The sequence below is a fragment of the Cornus florida genome, unplaced genomic scaffold (assembly GCF_030987335.1).
Source record: "Cornus florida cultivar Cherokee Brave unplaced genomic scaffold, ASM3098733v1 CherokeeBrave_3.0.0_Hap2_Chr03, whole genome shotgun sequence".
NCBI lineage: Eukaryota > Viridiplantae > Streptophyta > Magnoliopsida > Cornales > Cornaceae > Cornus > Cornus florida.
Genome location: NW_026775573.1, coordinates 65,732,592 through 65,753,465, shown reverse-complemented (window position 1 = coordinate 65,753,465; position 20,874 = coordinate 65,732,592). Strand labels below are relative to the sequence as shown.

The 20,874-nt window shown below is 35.4% G+C and overlaps 2 protein-coding genes across 6 annotated transcripts in view; both read right to left on the bottom strand.

Annotated features, from left to right (window-relative positions):
• The window catches only part of LOC132300701 (fanconi-associated nuclease 1 homolog), a 55,498-nt gene extending 53,035 nt beyond the window's left edge, over positions 1-2,463 (bottom strand). For 3 of the 4 annotated variants that reach the window (XR_009480535.1, XM_059797900.1, XM_059797901.1), the window contains exons 1-2: positions 2,303-2,463; positions 1,965-2,205 (exon numbers count right to left, since the gene is read on the bottom strand). Coding sequence is in view for 2 of the 4 variants with exons in the window: in XM_059797900.1 (XP_059653883.1) it covers positions 1,965-2,205; positions 2,303-2,395 (334 nt within the window). In the remaining 2 variants the exon portion in view is untranslated. Of the gene's footprint in view, positions 1-1,964; positions 2,206-2,302 lie in introns of those variants that run through there. The other variant, XM_059797902.1, reaches the window with a different exon arrangement.
• A 2,469-nt stretch (positions 2,464-4,932) lies between these two features.
• Positions 4,933-15,915, bottom strand: LOC132300700 (uncharacterized). Of its 2 annotated transcripts, XR_009480534.1 has the most exons (6): positions 15,549-15,915; positions 15,202-15,368; positions 11,862-12,553; positions 11,577-11,765; positions 5,382-5,510; positions 4,933-5,296 (listed from the first exon to the last, which is right to left on the bottom strand). XR_009480534.1 is itself a non-coding variant. In XM_059797899.1 (5 exons), the coding sequence occupies exons 3-5, from the start codon at positions 12,528-12,530 to the stop codon at positions 5,490-5,492; spliced, it is 879 nt and encodes a 292-aa protein (XP_059653882.1). In that variant the 5' UTR covers positions 12,531-12,553; positions 15,202-15,368; positions 15,549-15,915; the 3' UTR covers positions 4,933-5,489. The 2 variants fall into 2 exon arrangements, 1 of the variants encoding a protein (XP_059653882.1); XM_059797899.1 differs by having other exon boundaries at positions 4,933-5,510.
• Between the last annotated feature and the right edge of the window lie 4,959 nt (positions 15,916-20,874).

The window sequence follows — 20,874 nt, the reverse complement described above, 5'->3', positions numbered from 1 at the left end:
CTATTTTTATTTTTATTTATATTTGGTAGTTAGCTAATCTAAGGACAGATTGAGGAAGAAGATATTCTATATAAAGCCTTGTAATTGCTAGGGTTTGAGTACTAGTAGAAGATTGTATTTTTGCAGCAATTAAAAGTTTACTTTGCAATTCTCCTTCTCTTGCATTGTTCTTTTATTTCGTTTCAATTATTGTTGTGAAGATGATTTGATCGTATCCTCTTGGTAAGGCAGCATCAGTTTGGTATCAGAGCTTTGGTTTCAGCTTTTTAACTACTCAATCATGCTTCCATGGCAACATCTAAGAGGTGGAAATCATAGGATGCTGGTCTAGCTGAACCCTTACACGAGCAACACCAAGACAGAATAGAGTATCTGCAGGGACAAGTTGATCAACGCATCCGTTGATGACAATGTTTCAGTGGATGATAATGTGTCAAAACACCGAAACTATCGCAGAAAATTCGTTCTATGTTTTGCGTCCCAAAAAATCACCCGAAGAGCAAACTGACCGTCGTTGGCTGGCAAATATCAGATTCGACATTTTTGATTTTCATGAGGAGGACAATCTTGAAGAGGATTTTGTCAATTCTTCTCGCAGTAACACAGCACCTATTCCAATTTATGAAAGGCATTGGGATGGTGGCTTTAAGGTGGAAATTCCTGAATTTGCAGGATATCTTGGTAGAGAATAAGAAGACAAATCTGTTTATGATGATGATGAGTAGTCCAGTGAGAACATTTTCGCCAATCGAAAGGGGCCATGAGAACATTTTCGTCAATCGTGAGGAGCCATGGCCCAGGGTTGGAAAGGTTCTATCATGATTCAGAGAATAATTCAATAAGTGATAAGTCATGGTCATTCATAACATCGACTGCTATAAAACCATTCATTGACGAGAATTATCTAATTTTTATGAAGAACCACATATTGAATTATGAGTGAAAATTACCAATGGATTGGGATCAATTAGCAATCTTTGATAAGTTACAAAAGAAGAATCTCAAAATAAAAGAAGCAAAGAAGATTCGAGCACTAAAACAAATTTATTTAACTTGGAAAAAGTGGTTAATCATAAAGCTTTTAGCTGCATGGAGATGAAAATAATGAATTTCACTTTTATGATATGATTTGGAGTGAATTCTTGGAGCACCCTACAACTGCTAGGCGGTTTGATTAAACTTCTTGTGCAGAATACGTGTTCCACCGAGTTTTGCAAATCTAACCAATTTCAAAGGAAATCTAGCAATACACATGTTTATTATGCAAATGCATTTTTTTCCCTGAATTATGCAAATGTATTCATTGTTAGTATAAAAAGATTATGGTATTTGATTCGAGTTCAGAAAGAAGAAAGAAGGGATGGAACGCCTTGCTCGAATTTTTTTTTGATCGTGGAAATTTGCTTCTAACTAGAGAGTTCTTTCCAACCCGGGGGGTGGGGTGGGGGGTTGGCTTGCAAGGAGGGCCAAACAGAATCCCTAGTTTTCTCAGCAGCTTTGTGTTTTTTTAGAAACTTTCCATATCCTGAAAATTTCCTGATTTTGAACAACTTTTCTATTTTGATTTTAATTTACATTTGGTAGTTAGCTAATCTAAGGACAGACAGATTGAAGATGAAGAAATTCTATATAAAGCCTTGTAATTGCTATTTTTACAGCAACTAAAGGTTTGCTTAGTACTTCTCCTTTATCTTGCATAGATCTTTTATTTGATTTAGCTTGGTAAGGCGGCATCACCATGACCTCCAATTAAAACCCATGCATCTTAAACACCAAAACTAGCACATATGATGTTGGAAAAAGGATTTTTGAGTGGAGTTGAATTCAATTTATGCCTCTATATATCCACATAAAGGAATATAATATAAGCACATTGGTGACAATAAATAAAAATATGCAATTTTACATTGTTAATTAAACTCGCAACAAATGACAATAAGAGAATTGCAAATGAATACACATACCCAAATGAGAATTGATCATGTCATTTTCGCCGCTAACTGTGTTCCCACAAACAGGACAAGTAACCCGATCAGAAGCAGACGTCTCAACCACACATTTACCACGTTGGTCCGATGAACTTGCAGCTCCCATGTCCGAGACAGGCCCTCCATTTCTATCTTCACGTTGGTCCGATGAACTTCCAGCTCCCATGTCCGAGACAGGTCCTCCATTTATATCTTCTTTGCATCGATTCAGAGAGCTCTAAATTGAACAAACAAAATCAACACAACCAACAATATATCATGTAATGTGTGTATATATAGAGAGAGAAAAACAGAGAGCAGATAAAAAAGAATGCCTGGATAGGAGTGGAGAGAAGAGATTGACGGTTGGGAAGGAATCTACGCCGCCTGCCGACCAATCTGATCAGGCTTTCTCGTCCGGTAAGCATTTGACTGTTGTGTGAGGGATGCCCTAGACTAGACTCTCTTCTGCTTCACCCCCTAAAATCCATTCCAAATCGATTATATAGAGAGATATGTATATGTATATATATATATATATATATATATATATATATTTAATGGTGAAAATGATCATCCCGCCAATTTGGGAATTTTTTGGTGTGTTCACGCGTATGTCAGAATTTATGATGACAAGATCATGCACCGTTCATTGATTCGGCCCAGTATATGCCCTTCTACAATTCGGCCTATAATTTTGGTAACAAAGCAAGTGATGTGGCATTCATGGGGTGGCAAAATTTGACACGACCCTTCAACACGACACGAATTAATAGGTTTGGGTTAACCTTAAATGTGTTCGGGTCATAACGGATCGACACGATTAAACATTTAGTTAATCGTGTCGTGTTTAAATTTAGGGATTCAACCTGTTTATACCCGTTTAATTATACGTGTCATAAGTAAATTTCTATTTAAGTTCCAAAATAACTATCTAAATTTGTATTTTATAATTTATTCTTTGTAGATTAGAGATTATTTACTAATTTGGTTGTATTGAAATTTATATTTTTCTAATATTTAATGTTTGATCGAGTATATCATTAAACGGGTTATGAGTTTAACTTGTTTAATAAACAGGTGAGGGTTACTGACACGATTATTAAACGGATCATGTTTGAGTTGAACTGTTTAGTAAAATACCCTTAAATTGACACGACATAATAACGACTCGCAAACACAAATGATACCTGATTGGTCTTTATTTTCTGTGTAGACCTACTTGTTGGTCCATCTCATAAAAGGTCTTTCAACTATTGGATTCCTGATTATTTGTTATTTTATTAAATATTACTTCTATGATTGTTTGTGATTTTATTATTGGTACTGTCTATATTTTTTTATTCTTGATTTTTTTTTTTAAACCATTATATATACTCCTAGTATTTATTTTAATAAATGTGCTGTACATATGGATTGATACTCCTTGTTTAGATTTGAGATTATTTGTACTTATCTATTTTTGTAATGACCATCATGGGTGTTGATTCACATTATCACGTTATATATACTCCTATTATTTAAATATATATAGGTAGACTAACTGGCTTGTTTACAAGATGTTGGGCTCATATGGATGGTAAACGGCTAAAATTTTTGGGTCAAATGACAAGCGCTGAGCCAATTACAAGTGATATCATACATCTATCCGTCACACTTGTAATGCAGCCGAAGATTCATTGGGCTGCTGCAGATTAGAATTGTCAACTTCATCTGCTGCTTTTATCTTCTTATCATCTTATGGTTGCAGTTCACTCCAACAACTGATTCAATGGTTCCCAGAGGTAACTTGATCAAGTACAGGCTCTCAAAAGTGTTTAATTTTTGCTGCCATTTGGAGCATTTGGGGAGAAATGGATTCAAGACTCCGTGATGCTGATTCTAAACCTCATTGCGACATTGGGAGATCAGTTATTTGAAAAGTATTGTTGGCATTGAACTTGGACTTGTTAGTTTGGCATGCGTTATGATATTGTTTTTTTAATATTGATATTTAAACTTAGCCCCATATCACGTTTGGGACAATTGATATTGGTTTGAAATAGTTCATAGCATATCAGATTTTTTGGTCAAAACTCATATCACCAAATTAGTGATATTGTGTGTTTTGATATTCTAATGGAAGAATTAAAGCAAATTTTTGAATTTCTCAAAACAAATTTTCGTTACCAAATATGGTACTGATTTTTACCCAAAACACTCCATTTTTCACTTGCGCTTTGCTTGTAACTATGAAAGTCCCCATTCGTCTCATGGTGCTGTGGTTTGTCATCCCTCAGAATCATTTGGGAAGTCTGGTGTGCAAAATGGTGAATCCTGTATTTCTGAGTCGTTTCCGTCTCAATCTTTTGTTGTTTAACTTGCACTTCTTGTGGGGGCTAGGGCTAGCCAGCCCAAACCACCCGACACCTTTTAAATCATTAAGTTGCTGTCGAGACTGATGTCTTGAGTTTGTTTGGTGTTGGGCTTGTTTAAATTGTCTGGAGGTTTTGTTTTGTCTTGGCTAAGTGGGTTGTGGTCCTTTGTTTCATATGATATTGTTTGTGATCTTTTTGCTTATTCTATGTTTATGGCATGTAACGCATAACAGTGTAAAAAATTAATCACAAAGCCAATTTTTAATAATGAGGAAAAAATAAAGTTGAAGTTGAACTATTTCACACCAAACATTGTATCATACGCAGTTTTGGGCTCTCATGGTGGTATATCACTGATGGCTCAGGGCCACCCGTTAAGGAGACCTATTTCGCCTTCTGCGTGAGATGTGCGACTATTGATATAAATGATATTTCCTTGTATTCGGCTATAACTAGAGCCCCTGAATTTAGTGTCGTTTGAAAGACATGCACATTATAATATCAACAAATAGTTAGAAACAATATTGTATAAAAAAAAAAAAAAAAAATCAAAACTGAATTGTAAAATTACAATATTATATTTTATAAAAGGAGACCAACTCGAATCGTTAAAAAAGGGAACCATATATATATTAAGAGGAATAAATTAATAATCTTCAGAAAGACGAAATTTCAAGAATCAATTGTATTTGGCCATAAGACCGTACCCTGACTTTCACTGTTGGAAACTGACTTAATGCTGGCTGGCTCCTTACTTAACAACTGCAAGCTTATTGAAGTAACGAGCGTATCCAAACAATCCCGCATCTTGAATGTCACCGGGCACAATCTCCTTGCCATCATTCGGGAGGCTGTTACCCCTAATGGTCGGTGCGCAGATATCTTGTGTCCGCTTTGGGGCATCCCCCCTTCTCTCTCTCAAAGAATCTATAGCATACAAAGTCTCAGCCTTTTAAATATGCATTTGATCATCTGGATTCAAAATAATCCAAAACACTGTCAAACTCCGCAAGAGCAGAAAACTCCATTGGGAAAAGAGGTTGAGGGTCAGACTCACTCGATAGCTTCTAATGGAAGAGATTATGATACCAGTCGAGTTTCATTCTAATATATACAAACTTTGCCAAGTACCACTTTAAACACCTATCTTCGACGCTTTCGCACATCATTTTTGCTTCCCTGCTGCCTGTTCATCAGGAAATATCATAATTAGGGAAACTGACAATAAATTTGACAATAAATTTGTAAATTATTAGTAAAGAGCAAGAAAACCAGACATTTATGCCTATGAACTATAATATCAAGTGTGACGCAACCCAGGCAAAAAATTCCACTCAATAACACTGACCATTTGATCCGCAATGTACCACAAGCAGACCAGTGAAAAAAAGCAAGCACATTTCCAACTTAACTACATTAAGGGCATTTTAAGAACACTCTTACAATCTCTAATCGAGAAAAACAAGGGGTCAGGAGGAGGGCTGAATGGGGATCTCCAAATCCTCCATGTGTTCCCAATTTCATAAACACTGAAAACGTATATTCCCATCAAATCACTGACAGACTTCCTTTTGACAGGAAAAATTGAACATCTGTACCATAATAAGATAATAAAAAGAATAAACAGCAACAGAATTTTAAGGTCAAACATGAGGAAACTCATATCTAAATACACGCGTGCACGATAAACACAGTAGACACAATCTATCCTGAGACATTCCAGACAAAAGGCATTGCTTCATAAACATGCTAAATTCCAAAATGCAACGTGCAAGGGCATGTGTGCCCAAAAGGCAGTTTAGGTAACTGTTATGGAAAAATCATAGAGGTAGAGAATTGTTGAGGACCAATACACAACCAATAGAATCCAGGTCAGTGTTATCAAAGCCCTTACAAACTATTAAAATAGCAACCAACTGACAGCACAACCCAGGAATCCTTAAGAAAACTGTTTGAGGTAGTTAAGCAAATCCTATTCACCACTCTAGTTTAGTATTGATTTTGGCACTTCTCTTTCATATCTCCATCAACTTGAATCATCACTCCTCAGTCTACTTCAGACTCTATATAGTCACTTAAGTCAACAATCATCTTATAATTTCATTGTTTCATGTCTTGATGGTCACGGATATAATTATGAGAAAATCCACCATTCCTTGTCTTGCCACTTGTGCATAATATAATCCTCATTTTAGCTTTGATAAATGCTCCATATAGGGAAGAAAAGTCAACCAAAACCTAATCGAAACAAAGATCCATATGAGCAATAATACAACACCACAGAACCCATATACTAGAGCTTAACCATGAGCAGAGGGCAGTAGAACATCCACATTAATACATAAATGATACCATCAACAGTTTTTTATTTTTTAATTTCTATTTTGCACACAACCATTAATTTATTTCACGAGTGTGAGCATGTGATAAAATGCTTGGGCTGTCAAGCTGTGAGAAGGCGGGTTTGAATGTCAGAGTAGACACTTAGTGCAAGCTAATACAACAGGCTCAGTCTGTATCCAATCTGCCTTTTCTAGCACCCTCGATTAACAGGGACCATATTGAGTGATGACCCTTTATAGCACAACTGTAACACAAGAAATTTGATCAACAACAAAGCTAAATCCAGATGTCTAATATCCACCCACCAAAAAATGAAAAAAAAAAAATGTATAATATGCGATAGAAACAATTATTTATGCCATCCGACAAAGAATAGTCCAGGTACAATCACGATTCACGAAGATCCCATAAATAGATGATTGACCATACAGAATACATCTAACTGATTGTACACATTCAAAGAGCTCAAAAGTTAGGAAATTATTTCCTTTACTCTTTCAATTTCTGGATGGCGTAATATTTGCTGCAATTTACTCCCTCAAAATTAGCATACTTCTTCACAAACCCAAAATTAAGAAAAGATGCTTATGTAAGGTGACCTAAGAGAGGGAGACTTTGGCAAAGATTGATGTACAGTCATGTTAAATTAGAAAAGGTATCATAATACTCGATATATGCAATTAACATAGAGAATGAAGAAAAACTCTATTATAAAGAGGGATCATTTCATCAAGAAATGCAAAATGAGCCATTATCCATTTTCTTCCACCATTTTTTAGTCAGTTGGTGCCCAGGAGATAAAACATTTTCTTCAAGCTAGTAGGTCAGATTAATTGAGGTACACCTGCGGAAGTCCAAGCACCGAGTATGACACTACTTGGCGGCCAAAATACTACGATATGGTGATTTGTGGGGGTGAAACTAGTTATATGTACATATATATTTAAAATTTCAACCAATGGCGTCGTAGCCTAGTGGTATCTCCTCTACCTCTCAAAGTGTGAGGTGAGGGTTCAAGTCCCCATGGGGCAAATGGGTGTGTGAGTTTCTTGCCAAGGAAAAAATACATATATTTAAAATTTCAAACGAAAGAAAACCAAAATCTAATTAACACAGTATAAAGAGAAGATAAACTTTGACCTCTGAGTAGCATGAGAACATGACAATAGGACCCATCTTGCAAAATTCAATTTTTTTTTTGATAAGTAAAAATATATTAGAAAAACGTTCAAAAGGGGAACGTGTCCCTAATACACAAAAACGAAAGAGCAAAAGCCAAATCATCATCTTGCAAAATTCAGTTAATGTAAAACATAGGACCCCCACCACGCTAATACAAGATTCTAAATATTACCAAAAATATTCAAGATATATAATCACGCACATTTATCAAGGGGACCCTCTCTCCCCTTTCCTTTTTATTATTGTTATGGAAGCATTTAGCAGATTAATGAAAAGGGCGGACCATCTGGGTTTTATTCAAGGGCTTTCAGTTGGGAGCATCTCAAATCAGATTATTACATCACACCTTCTATTTGCAGATGACACTATAGTTCTCTGTGATGCAAATGTGACTCAGATGAGGCATCTGAAATGTGTTTTGGCTTGTTTTCAAGTGGTCTCGGGTCTGAAAATTAATGTCCGGAAAAGTGTGATCGTCCCAGTGGGAGAGGTGCTGAATATTCAAGAGCTAGCAGATATTTTGGGATGCGGGGTGGAATACTTGCCAATTTCTTATTTAGGACAGCCTTTGGGAGTTCTATGAGGAGAGTGGCTGTGTGGGATCCTGTTATTGAACGATTCCAGAAGAGGCTTTCTGGGTGGAAGAAACAATACTTATCAAAAGGAGGTAAACTTATCCTATTGAAAAGCACACTCTCTAATCTACCTACATATTTTATGTCTTTATTTCCAATACCCAGCACTGTGGCAAGCAGACTTAACTGCATTCAAGCAAATTTTCTGTGGGGTGGCACGGGAGAGGAATTTAAATATCATCTTGTTAATTGGGAGAAAGTTTGCACCCCTATTGTTAAAGGGGGATTGGGGATTCGCAAGTTCAAATGGGCAAATAAAGCTCTACTGGGAAAGTGGCTGTGGAGATATGGGAATGAGAGGCATGTGTTATGGAGGCGAATTATTGCTTGCCGCTTTAGGGAAGAGGGGCGGATGGAAGTCCAGTCAGGTGACTCATTCAGTGGGTTTGGGTGTTTGGAAAGGAATTCGGAAGGGTTGGGATGAGTTTTCAAAACGGATTAGGTTTAGAGTAGGGAATGGGAGTCAGGTTAGATTTTGGAAGGATTTATGGTGTGGAGATGTAGCTTTGGAGAGTAGATTCCCTCGTTTATTTAGGATTATTGGAAATAAGCACGCTATGGTTGCAAACTATTATCGGCTTGATAATGGGAGAGTAACTTGGGATGTGTTATTCCGCAGATGTTTTAATGACTGGGAGCTATTAGAGATTACAGATTTTTTGGGTTTATTGTATAAGCAAGTAGTGGAGTGGGAGGGCAGCGATGCAATGGTGTGGCAGGATGGATCCAAGGGGGTGTTTGAGGTAAGGTTATTTTATCGAAGCCTCACGGAGTCCGTCCGCACGGTTTTCCCTTGGAAAGCTGTTTGGAGGACTTCAGCACCAGTTAAGGTGGCCTTTTTTACTTGGACGGCATCTCTTGGAAGTATTCTTACTTTGGATAATCTAAGGAGAAGACACCAGATTGCAATTAATTGGTGCTTTATGTGCAAAAATACAGGGGAATCTGTGAATCATCTATTGTTGCATTGTTCTGTTGCATCGGATATCTGGGCTATGTTCTTGGCTTTATTTGGTGTGGATTGGGTTATTTCCAAAGACACAAGGGGAATGATAGAGGCTTGGCGAGGGCAGCGAGTGGCCAGGAGATCTAGAGATGCTTGGAGGGTAACCCCGCTCTGTTTATGGTGGGGTTTGTGGTGTGAGAGGAATAGGAGAGCTTTTGACGGAGTGGAGTCTTCTATTTGGGAGATTAAATCAAACATTCTACACTCCCTCCATTTTTGGGTGAATGGGAGAAGTTGTTCATCTACGGATTCTCTAATGGATTTTTTGGACAACCTCTCTTTGTAATGGTGCTTTTGTTGTCTTTTGTTTTGTTGTAAAGGGTTCGCGTTTCTTTTAATGTTATTGCTTTTAATTACCTATCAAAAAAAATATATGAATGTTTTCCAAACACGGCAACTATCTTAGTTAGATTACACGATCAACTGTGGAAGCCATCTGCAAAGCAAATGCTTAAAAGTTTGTCATAAGCACAGAAGTTAGAACTTACTAAAGATCTATGTCCAGATTATTGCGAGAAAAGCAAAAATAAGCAGGTCAAAGTGTCAAAAGACAACTAGCTAGTACATCATACTCTGTGTGTGTGTGTGCGCGCGCATGTTTAGAGGAGATGAAGTGACAAAATGATCTGGGAAAAGCTTGTCTTTATCATCATCTTTTATTCTCCACTAGAATATAACATAAAAGGCAAAAATATAAAAAAATAAAAGCTTAATCATATACACTATTAAAAGAAGTCTTGCTTAAAATGCCTCTTTCTTAATTTTTTACTTGCCTAACATTTTTAATTCTTTTTTGGTAAGTAATTGTCTCATAAATTGCAGCTCCCCGCCCCCAACCCCCCAAAAATAATATCCTCGTGATTGAACATTTGAACTTTAATCCTACAACAGAAACGGATACCAACACAATAAAGAAACTGACAGCTGATTCAACACTGTAGACGTACATCTTATTAGGGGGAATAAACACTGTAGACCTACATTTTGAATTAACAATTCACCAACAACTTCAAACAGAACACCTTAAAATGGAAGTGTGATGTCATTCTAGAATCTCCCCTCCCAATTCCTCTTGCCCTTCCCAATCTCCAAATCTCCTTCCCCTATCAGTCCACTTCCAGCAAACTTTCATCACTCTAAACTGCCATTCCCTTTCCTCTCTAACCCTCTATCTCTTTCCTTTCTCTCTTTGTCACGTCTTTAACTCACCCCTCTAGTAACAGATCAAGACCAAGCTTGCAACCATTAACTTTTCCATCCCTATAACCCCATTTTCAAATCTCATTACTATCCAGTTTATCCCTGTAACCATCACTGTGACTTTAACATTAAAAAGCTCTTCAACCATCCTGCAAATCTCTCTTTTCTTCCTACAAGAAATAAACTCAACATGACTCATGAATGGTTATGTCATTGCGAGTGGGTTTCTATAGTGATTGAGCAATATAACAGTTTTAGTTGTAATAATGCTTCCTGTATTTTGGTGTTTCTATAGTGATTGAGCAATATAACAGCTTTAGTTGTAATAATGTTTCCTGTATTTTGGTGTGAAAGATCGCTTGAGTTTGTTTTCTCTGGACAAGAATTCCATCCAATAGGACAAATTGCTGAAGCTTGTTTTCTGACTGTGTCTTGGTTGTTAACGGCTTCAGTTGTAGTATATATGCAGATATATGCATTATTGTTTTCTAGTTAAGAAAAAGCAATCTTGTGAACTAAAGAACAGTTGAGCAAATAAATTTGGTTAGATGTATTTTTAGTCTGGAAAGGCCCTTTTTGTTTATCTCATTATCTTTTTCTTATTTAAAATTTCTTAATTTTAAAGGATTTTTCAGAACTTGTTTCTCAAATCCTTCCTAAATATTTGACACAAAATTGATTTAAAATTCATGGATTTCATATCCATTCCTGATATAATTTATCTCAAAACGGCAGATTTTAAAATCCGTAGATTCCAATATCTATATATTTGAAATCCAAGGAATTACTGTCTATTCTCAAACTCAAATCTGGATTCCCGCATATAACCTAATATATTAAGGTGGAAAAAAAATTGCAAACTGACAGTTTCAAACACAATTCAAACCTTTTCTAGTTTCTTCAACACTGTATCTTCGAAAGCCTGATATCCAGCACCAACCAAATTGCTTAGTTTTGGACCATCATGTTCAGAAGATCCTTGGGCACTATGAAACGCAGTAGTTGTGGTTGGTTGAAGGGGAATCACTAATAGAGGATTTGAAAGATCTCCGCACATAGTTCCAGTAGCAGCAGCCTGTCAAGCAGAATATCCTAGTGTGAATAGCAATATAATCATGATTGTCAAAACGAAGTGCAATTAGGCAAATTTAAGATCTCAATATGAACTTACGGCTGCATCTTTAGATGCCATTACGACCAGTGCCGAGCCTCTTTTCTTTGAACTCCTGATCACTACATCCTCAACCTCACCAAACTGCTCAAACAACTTCCTCAATCTTTGAGCATTATAATCCCCCCCAGTTTTCTCCCATGATACCTTAAGCACCTTCTCTTTATCTAGTCCGGTCCCAGCACCATCCATTCCCCCCTTTCCTCCTACGGTTTTCTCCTTCTTAGGAACTGGTGTTGGAGATGCTGCTTTATTGGCATGCATTGCCCGAATTCTTGCAATCTCTTCTTTAAGCTTCTTAGCAATTCTCTCTTCTTCTTCTCGAGCTTTTGTGGCATAGTCCGGAGCAAAAGCAGCTCGCTCTCTTTTTTCAAGATCAGACATCATCTTCTGACGCTTAGAATCATGTTGTGATCTACGAACAATCTGTTCACGTCTGACTTGGAGAAGATCATCAAAAAGCTTCCTCGTTTGAACATCCTTAAGAACTCCATAAGATGTAGTGAGCTTCTGGAAGCCAGTGTGAGCATTGGGGTCATCCGGCCTCTTGTCTGGATGCAATTCCAATGCCTTCAACCTATATGCTTTTTTAATATCTTCATTAGAAAGTTTAGCTCCTTCTTCACCAGATGGCAAACCCAAAACATTGTAATGATCAACCTCATCCATAGCTTCTATTACAGACTACAATACTGCAATACAAGAAATCAAGTCATAAAGCATAATTCAACATTTTATCAAACAAATGAACAATAAGTTAAATTTCTCTAGAAAGTCATAAGATCCATGCTGACTGAAAGTTGAAAACATGCAATACATTAAAGTTGAATCAGGGTACATGTATTTGAATTCAAGATGAATTTGAAATCCTTCAATTCAAAGTTTCTATGACTAAAATCCATCAAAATCTTTTATTTGGAAACTTAAGTATTAATTGGAAAGATTTGATATCCGATGTTTCAAAATCTTTATAGAACACAGCATGCTACAACTACTTTCACATCTGCAGATATTGAACTATTAGTCTGTAACACAATTCTATTTGCTCGAAGAAGTAGACGATGGGAATGATTTCATCCACACAATAAACATTTCAGTATAATTAAAGCTAGTGTGGACAATATAACCAACAACCAAAAGAGAGGAAAGGAAAAGAAAAGGGGAAAAATAAATAAAGAAAGAAAGAAAGAGCCAACAGAACTATATTTTGGTCTACCTAAAATTCAGCCCATTGAAACTAGCACTTCTTTATGAGGTTTCTTGTTTCTTGGGTTCAGAAATATGCAAAGAATGATTAAATGAGATGATAAATAAATTTTAATTTGGAATTTACTCATATTACATCACCACTATTGATAAGTGACAACTCGATTTAGTAAGTGAACTGACACAAGAAACAAGAAACAACAAACAACAAACAACAAACTCTGACAGGAAATGATTGAGCTTGAAGGGTTGTTAACTATCAGATACATACATAGAACTGAAAAGGAAGCACAATAAACAGAATACAAGCTCAACACACATCCAGAGTTATATATATATGTGTGTGTGTGTGTGCCCATAGACATGAACCAAAAACAAATTTATGCAACTTAATTCAAATAACACAGCACAATTACTTCAAGTAGCTTCTTTTTCCTCTTGGCCAAACAAACTTATAGTATGTAATACTAATATCCATATCTGTGTAGGTAGAGTTTGGGAATTAGAGTTTAATTTTAAGCATGTAAGTGTAAATGTTGAGATGGATAAGAGTAATAAAATATGCATATGTGCTGGTATAAAATACATACACACACACACACATGTATATCTATATATACATACCACAAAATGGAGACCGATATCGTATGGGCGTGAGAGATCAAATGGAAAAAGAAGATGAGAGCAATATGAGAGAGCTCAAGCGATGAATGATATTGGAATTGAAGGAGAAGCAGGGCTTGAATTCAAACCCTAGAAGACAAAGAAAGTGAAACCAATCCAGATTCCAGAATTGGGATGGGATGATTTGTTTTTTGGTATTTTAATTCGTTACTCAGAAAATCAGAGTCGGAGCTTCCTCATGAAGCTGGTCCCAACGAGCTTCTGTTGGAAGAGCTTCTTCTAAACGCACGAAGCTTGACCCACCTTTCCAAACACTACCCAGGAAAGAAAAAAAAAAAAAAAAACAATTCATACTTTTGGCCTTTAAGAAAAAAATAAAAACCAGAAGGTCCAGAGGCCATTTAAAATTCGTTTCAAAAAAAAAAAAAATAAACTACAAGACGCTTTTTAAACACAATTTTGAAAAAAAAGGGTCATATCATGGTTCGCTGACCGATACACAAGGGCGGATCCAGGATTTCTCAATGGAGTGGGCTAATAGTAAACATAAATTTAATAACAAAATTTTTTAAACAAAAAAAAAAAAAAAAAAAAAAAAAAAAAGCTCTTCTAACCTCACCCATTTGATTTACCGGGTATTCATGTATTTAAATACGTAACCCAGGATCTCTTTCAATAGAAGTGGAGTGAAGTTGATTGGGTTCAACAACTTGAGGTAGGGCAGGAGGTTGCAAATCAAGATCACTATGTATATCCTTTTTCGATTGATCATCACCAATGTTAGATGCACTACCACTAGGTATATCCTTTTTTGATTGACCGTCGTCACTCATTTGGCCTCTCTTTTGATAGAATGAGAGAATAGACATGAATTTCACTTTCTTGTTTGAAGGTTGATGTTGAGACATTATTATTTTTAACCTAATAAAATTAAATAATGAATTAGATTAAAAATACCTAAATCAAAATAAATCAACCAAAACCAACTGTTGTTTAATTCAATTTTAGTTAATTAACCATGTTTCTTTAAACAATTGTCTTATTAAGCATAGAAGTCCTATTTGGGTAATTAATAAAAAAAAATTACAAATTTATTTCTGACCAATTCACCACTCAGTATCCTATCTCTTCTTTTGACAAATTTACTAATCCTATTTGAGAATCTACGAGTGGAAGCAGTGTATGAGGTAGTTCATGGCAAGCTCCTTCCAACACTATGGAATTCACTCAAAAGCATTCTTTTTGTAAGTATTTTAATTTTCAAGAAGTAACTTTAGAGCTTCACCGCACATTAAGTAATTTTGTTGTTTATATATTAAGAAATTTTGTTACTTTATATTGTACTTTGTTTCATATACAATTGGGTGCCCATATTAATTGACAGATTTATGCTTTTATGTGGTAAACATCCAATTTATTATTAGCATGAAAAAATCTGGAATAAATATATATATATATATATATATATATATATATATATATATATTGAATAATTGAAGAAACGACTTACCTTGAATATCAATTGATCCAATTTGTTGTGCTTTATACTTAGAGTCTGAAGTGATGAAAGCACGACCGTAGGATGCTGTAATTGTAAAAATTATAATCCACGATAAGGGCCTTCAGCTTGTTCAAGACTCAAGTTCAACCCAAATTTACCAATTAGTTTTTCAAATCCTGCAAAGGGAGATCCTGTTTCAGTCATTATCTTCACAAATATTTATAACTAAAATTCATAAAAATAAAAATAAAAAAGATCATAAAAAATTTCACCAAATAGGATTTAGTTTGCAAAACAAGAATTACAGAGCTTGATTAGCTGATTTAGAAAAAAAAAAAAAAAAAACCCATACATACAAGTTAGCAGATGCAGAGAGGGGGGGGGGGGGGGGGGGATGTGGGCGGCACGCTTGAGAGTTGAGGGACAACGGCTGAAGCTTGCGAACGGCGAACCCGAACTGGAACAGCGGGCGATGGAAACTGTGAGATATGGGTTTTGATTTTTGGAACAATCTGTAATGATATGCCGATATGGGTTTTGATAAAGGTAATAGGTTTTGAACTTTTGATTCTTGCAGACAGATAGATAAACTCAAATATATGGGTTTTGAACTTCTGATTCTTGTAGATTTTGTAGTTTGTAGTTGCAGAGAGAGAGAGAGGGCAAGGCAAGCTCAGAGTTGAGAACGAGAATAGAGATGGAGGCGATTGGGGAGGCTGAAATTATTGCCCTAAAAATATTTTTTTTTTGGGTCTGGAGGCTCATCATCCATGGGCCTATAAATCTTGAGCCCTAGGTGACCGCCCTTGTGGCCTTGGGTCAGGGTCCTGGGCTTATTTGGTTTGGGCCTTTAATTTAGTATGGCTTGAACATGATTAAGTGGACTAATTTTTCAGTGGGCTAATATGATTAATAAAATATATATATATATTTAAATTGGCTTACTAACTTTAATAAAAAAACATACTCCTTTCATCAAAATGAGTATCGTTTTTGGTAATCTTAATTCACATTTGGGATGGACGCGACGTTAAATTTGGGACGCGAGTATATATTTTTAGGGGTGGGCTTCCGCCTTGATCACAATCAACAGAATACAAGCTCAACACAAACAGTGTTATATATATATATATATGCCCATAGACATGAACCAAAGACAAATTTATGCAACTTAATTCAAATAATACAGCACAATTACTTCAAGTAGCTTCTTTTTCCTCTTGGCCAAACAATCTTATAGTGTGTAATATCCATATTTAAGTACGTATTTGTGTCTGTGTAGGTAGAGTTTGGGAATTAGGGTTTAATTTTAAGCATCAAAGTGAAAATGTTGAGATGGATAAAAACAATAAAATATGCACATGTGCTGGTATAAAATACTATATATATATATATATACACATACCACCAAATGGAGACCGATATCGTATGGGCGTGAGAGATCAAATGGAAAAAGAAGATGAGAGAGCACAAGCGATGAATGAGATTGGAATTGAAAGAGAAGCAGAGCTTGAATTCAAACCCTAGAAGACAAAGACAGTGAACCAGTCCAGATTCCAGAATTGGGATGGGACGATTCCTGTTTTGGTAATTTAATTCGTTACTCAGAAAACCGGAGTCGGAGCTTCCTCAAGAAGCTGGCCCCAACGAGCTTCTGTTGGAAGGGCTTCTTCTAAACGCACGAAGCTTGACCCATCCTTTCCAAACACTACCCCAAAAATAATAATAATAATAAAACAATTCATACTTTTGGACTTTAAGAAAAAAATAAAAACCAGAAGACATTTAAATTTCGTTTCAAAGATAAAAACCAGAAGCCGCTTTTTAAACACCATTTTGAGAAAAAGGGTCATATCACAGTATTGCCTGATTTGTTACTCTTTTTTAAGTGATCCATACCATGAATCGGTAGATTCAGTCTATTACTTCGTCATCACTAACAAATAGGGCTAACTTTTAAATTTTTAATATACCTAATTTTAGACCAGCTAAATAAAAAAAAAATTTATTATTACTATTAGTTTACCCACCGGCAATTCCTCAATTCGTCCTGAACCGCGACTATTACCGTGATCGAGTCTTAATCATATCATGGTAAAGATAAATCACAATTAAATTTTTTTAAGTCTTTTCATTGGATGACCCCACTCGTACTAGTAGGATGATATAGAGATTCGAACCCACACTTGAAACACCAATACTTGTTCAGATATCAAACATTCGTCCTGTCAACCAACTGGGCTACACCCGTGACAAAAATCACAATTTTTTGTTGGGCCTTTCTTGTTTTGTAGTCTTTGGGCCTGTTTGCCCTTATGGGCTTCTACAATGGTCCAAATCTTTTGTTGGACCTTTTTATTTCCTTTTCTCTTTTGGGCTGGTGTTTGCATAGCGAATCCACGGATGTATATATTGTTTTTCATCCATATAATTGATTGACTTTTGGGGGGAAAAAATCACATTTTTTGTTTTTTCTTTCTGTTTATGTCATTATGTGTTTAACATTTACTATTTCTATTTATAATTATTTGCAATTAATTTTTAGTTTTCTGGTTTTTACTTTTCTTTTTATGACATTCATGTTTATGTGTGTAATATTTTTTTCCTCTACATTTATGAGTTTAATATTTGCTATTACTATGTTTAATTTTTAGTTTTCTGAAAATATAAATATAATTTAATAACGTCCATTTGTTTCTTAAATTTGTAAACTGTACAAAAAAAAAAAAAAAAAAAAGGGGGGGGGGGGGGGGAGGGGGGGGTTCGGCCGGCAATAGTCCACCCGCTTCAATGATAGCACACCAAGACCCATGGGCTCTTTTTGAATGAATATATTCTTATTTGAAAGAACAAAACTCCAACCGAAATTTATTTATTTATTTTTAGCATTATTTCATGAGGTCTAAGATGAAAAACTGCATTAAAAAAAAAAGAAAAAAGAATAATAATGTTATTAAAAGAGGAAGGAAATTGTCTCCAGTCGAACCAGAGACCTGTTCCGGTCGGTTCGGATGTGTGGCCCAGATAGGGCCACGTCAATTAAAAAAAATTACTGTTGAAAAAGTTACCCTCAGTTGTTAAACAGTGTATTTGTAGTGTGTGTGTATATATATATATAGTGTATATACACTTGTATATATTAAATATTTGGGAGAATTTACTGAAATATCCTTCATATTAAAAAATCCTCCAAAATATCTTTCATTTTCTAGGTCGTTGAATAGGTCAGAAGGGAAGGGAAAGGGAGTCGAATATTGGAAGAAGGAGAAGGACTTGGAAGAAGATCGCGAGAAGAGGTTGTTATAGTTGTCAGACTTAGGTTTTCGGAAGTGGAGTTGAAAGAAGGTCGCGAGAAGATGTTGTTATTATTATAGTTCTCAGACTTAGGTTTTCGAAAGTGGAGTTGGAAGAAAGTCATGGTTATTACAGTTGTCGGACTTAGGTTTTCTTTCCAAAGGTTCTGTCCATCCCTTTCCAAACGCAGAGGTTTTAATTTGATTGAATATACTATATGAAATTCTGTTTTATTAGTTTTGTTTGATTATTTGTGAAATTTTGAAAAAGTTATTCGTGATAAATAGTATAGTATAATTTGATTGAATCCTATTAAATTCTGTCCATCCCTTTCCAAACTCAGAGGTTTAATTTGATTGAATATACTATATTAAATTCTATTTTATTAGTTTTGTTTGGTTATTTGTGAAATTTTGAAAAAGTTATGCATCATAAATAGTACAGTATACTATGATAGAATTCAATTAAATTCTGTATCATTAGTTTTGATTGATTATTTGTTACTATTAAATTGTGGGAAAATGAATTGAAAATTATGAAAATTTTATTCGTGTAAGGCAATGCAATGTTTTATGCAATTTGTAATGGTAATTGGTGTGTTGTATATGTTGTTGGGTTGTATGATTTTCCTGTTACACTTTTTTTACAATTAATTATCTGTTTATAGTAAAAATTTTGTTGACTGACAATTGGTGGAAAAGTTGTTTGTGCATAATAGAGTGTGCTTTACTGCGTTGTAAAGACTGGTTTAGAAATGGGTCGGCAAAAATCGATAGTTCGAAAGAAAGGTCCTGTATGAAAAAAAATACCTATACGGAAAAAAAATGGCGGACAATATCGTTCATCCGCCTCCTTCTCCTACTTTTTAATGTATGATGCAAAGCATCCATAATTAATCTTCTTCTGCGGGTCATACACCCCCCCTAGATCATCTACTCATACTCGTATCCCTAAATCATCTGACCTTGCTGATGAGGATTATAATGTTGAGGCGAACGAAGAGGATTATAATCCCTAGCCAAGCAGTAGCGCATCAGTGAATAGTCTGCGTCGTGGAGGAGGAGTTTACCTTTTATTTAAATAAAGTATGCATTCAAATTAATATTCATGTTCACAATAGCATTTGCATGAATTATGGTTCCCTGTTGAGCAAATATATTTTTCATTTGTCTAATATTTATGTTGACATGGAAATTGATTGTTTAGGATTTGGAATTATTCATAATGGTAAAACATAATTTCTGTATGCATTTGAAATGAAATTTTCTTTTACTGATGTGGTACTTTGGTAATTATGAAAGTTTAGGAAATTTTTGGTTCAACATATTTATCTTTCAATTGATAAGTGTATAAGTAAGTCGTGAAATAAGTTGTGAAACATATGTATTGAATTGAAATGCTGATGTTGAGTTGGTGATATTGTATATGATATCATGTGTATGAGGGCTGCTTTCATGAAGAACTATCAACAAGTGCATGGGCCAATGAAGGGTGGTGATAAAAAAATATTGGAATTGAAATGCAAGGATGCATGGAATGGTATGAGCATGGAGGATAAGGGTCTATATTATGAGGATAAAAGATTGCGCGATTTGGAGTTCAAAAACCATAGAGGCTTAACAGTGAACAAAAAGAAGAAGAAGGTAAGTTGGGGAGTTTGATTAAATTTTTAATTGAATTTGTTATTATTTTGATAACATAATATGCAGTAGAAAAGAATGCAATTGATGCTTCCTTACTGGTAGTTAAATGAAATTATAAATGTGACATTTTATTTATTGGGATGTTGTAGGTTGAATACAAGATTAAAACTGGGTGGAACAAATGCTCGATTTCCAAATTCATTAACACATTATCTAAACTTGGAGACGAAAAGAAGAAGGATGTGGCAGATATAAGTTTCGGCAATTTGCTGAACCTACAATGTCAGCATTTGTCTACCACACTCTTTGATTACATCATTGGGCATTTGGAGATACAGAAACGGTGCATTAAACTTAAACTTAAAGATAATCAATATCTCCAAATTAATGCAATTGATGTCCACAACATCCTCGGCTTACCTGCTGGAATCGCGGACGTGCCTACATGTTAGCTTCTTAAAGCCAATTGGATAAGTGAAGGTGGATATCAAAGTGGGTTGCATGTAAAAACTCTGATGGAAAGGGTAGAACAATCTGAGCCTTGTGAAGTTTTCAAAAGAGCCTTTGTGTTTTTTGCATTTGCCATTTTTCTAACACCTAATGGACGTTACAGTGCACATGTAAAATAATTAAAGGCTGGTCATAATGTGAATGAAATCAAGTCTTACAACTGGTGTACATATGTGCTTGAAACTTTAATGGATCACTTGGGTGAATCTGAAGAAGGTGGGAAAATAAAACACGA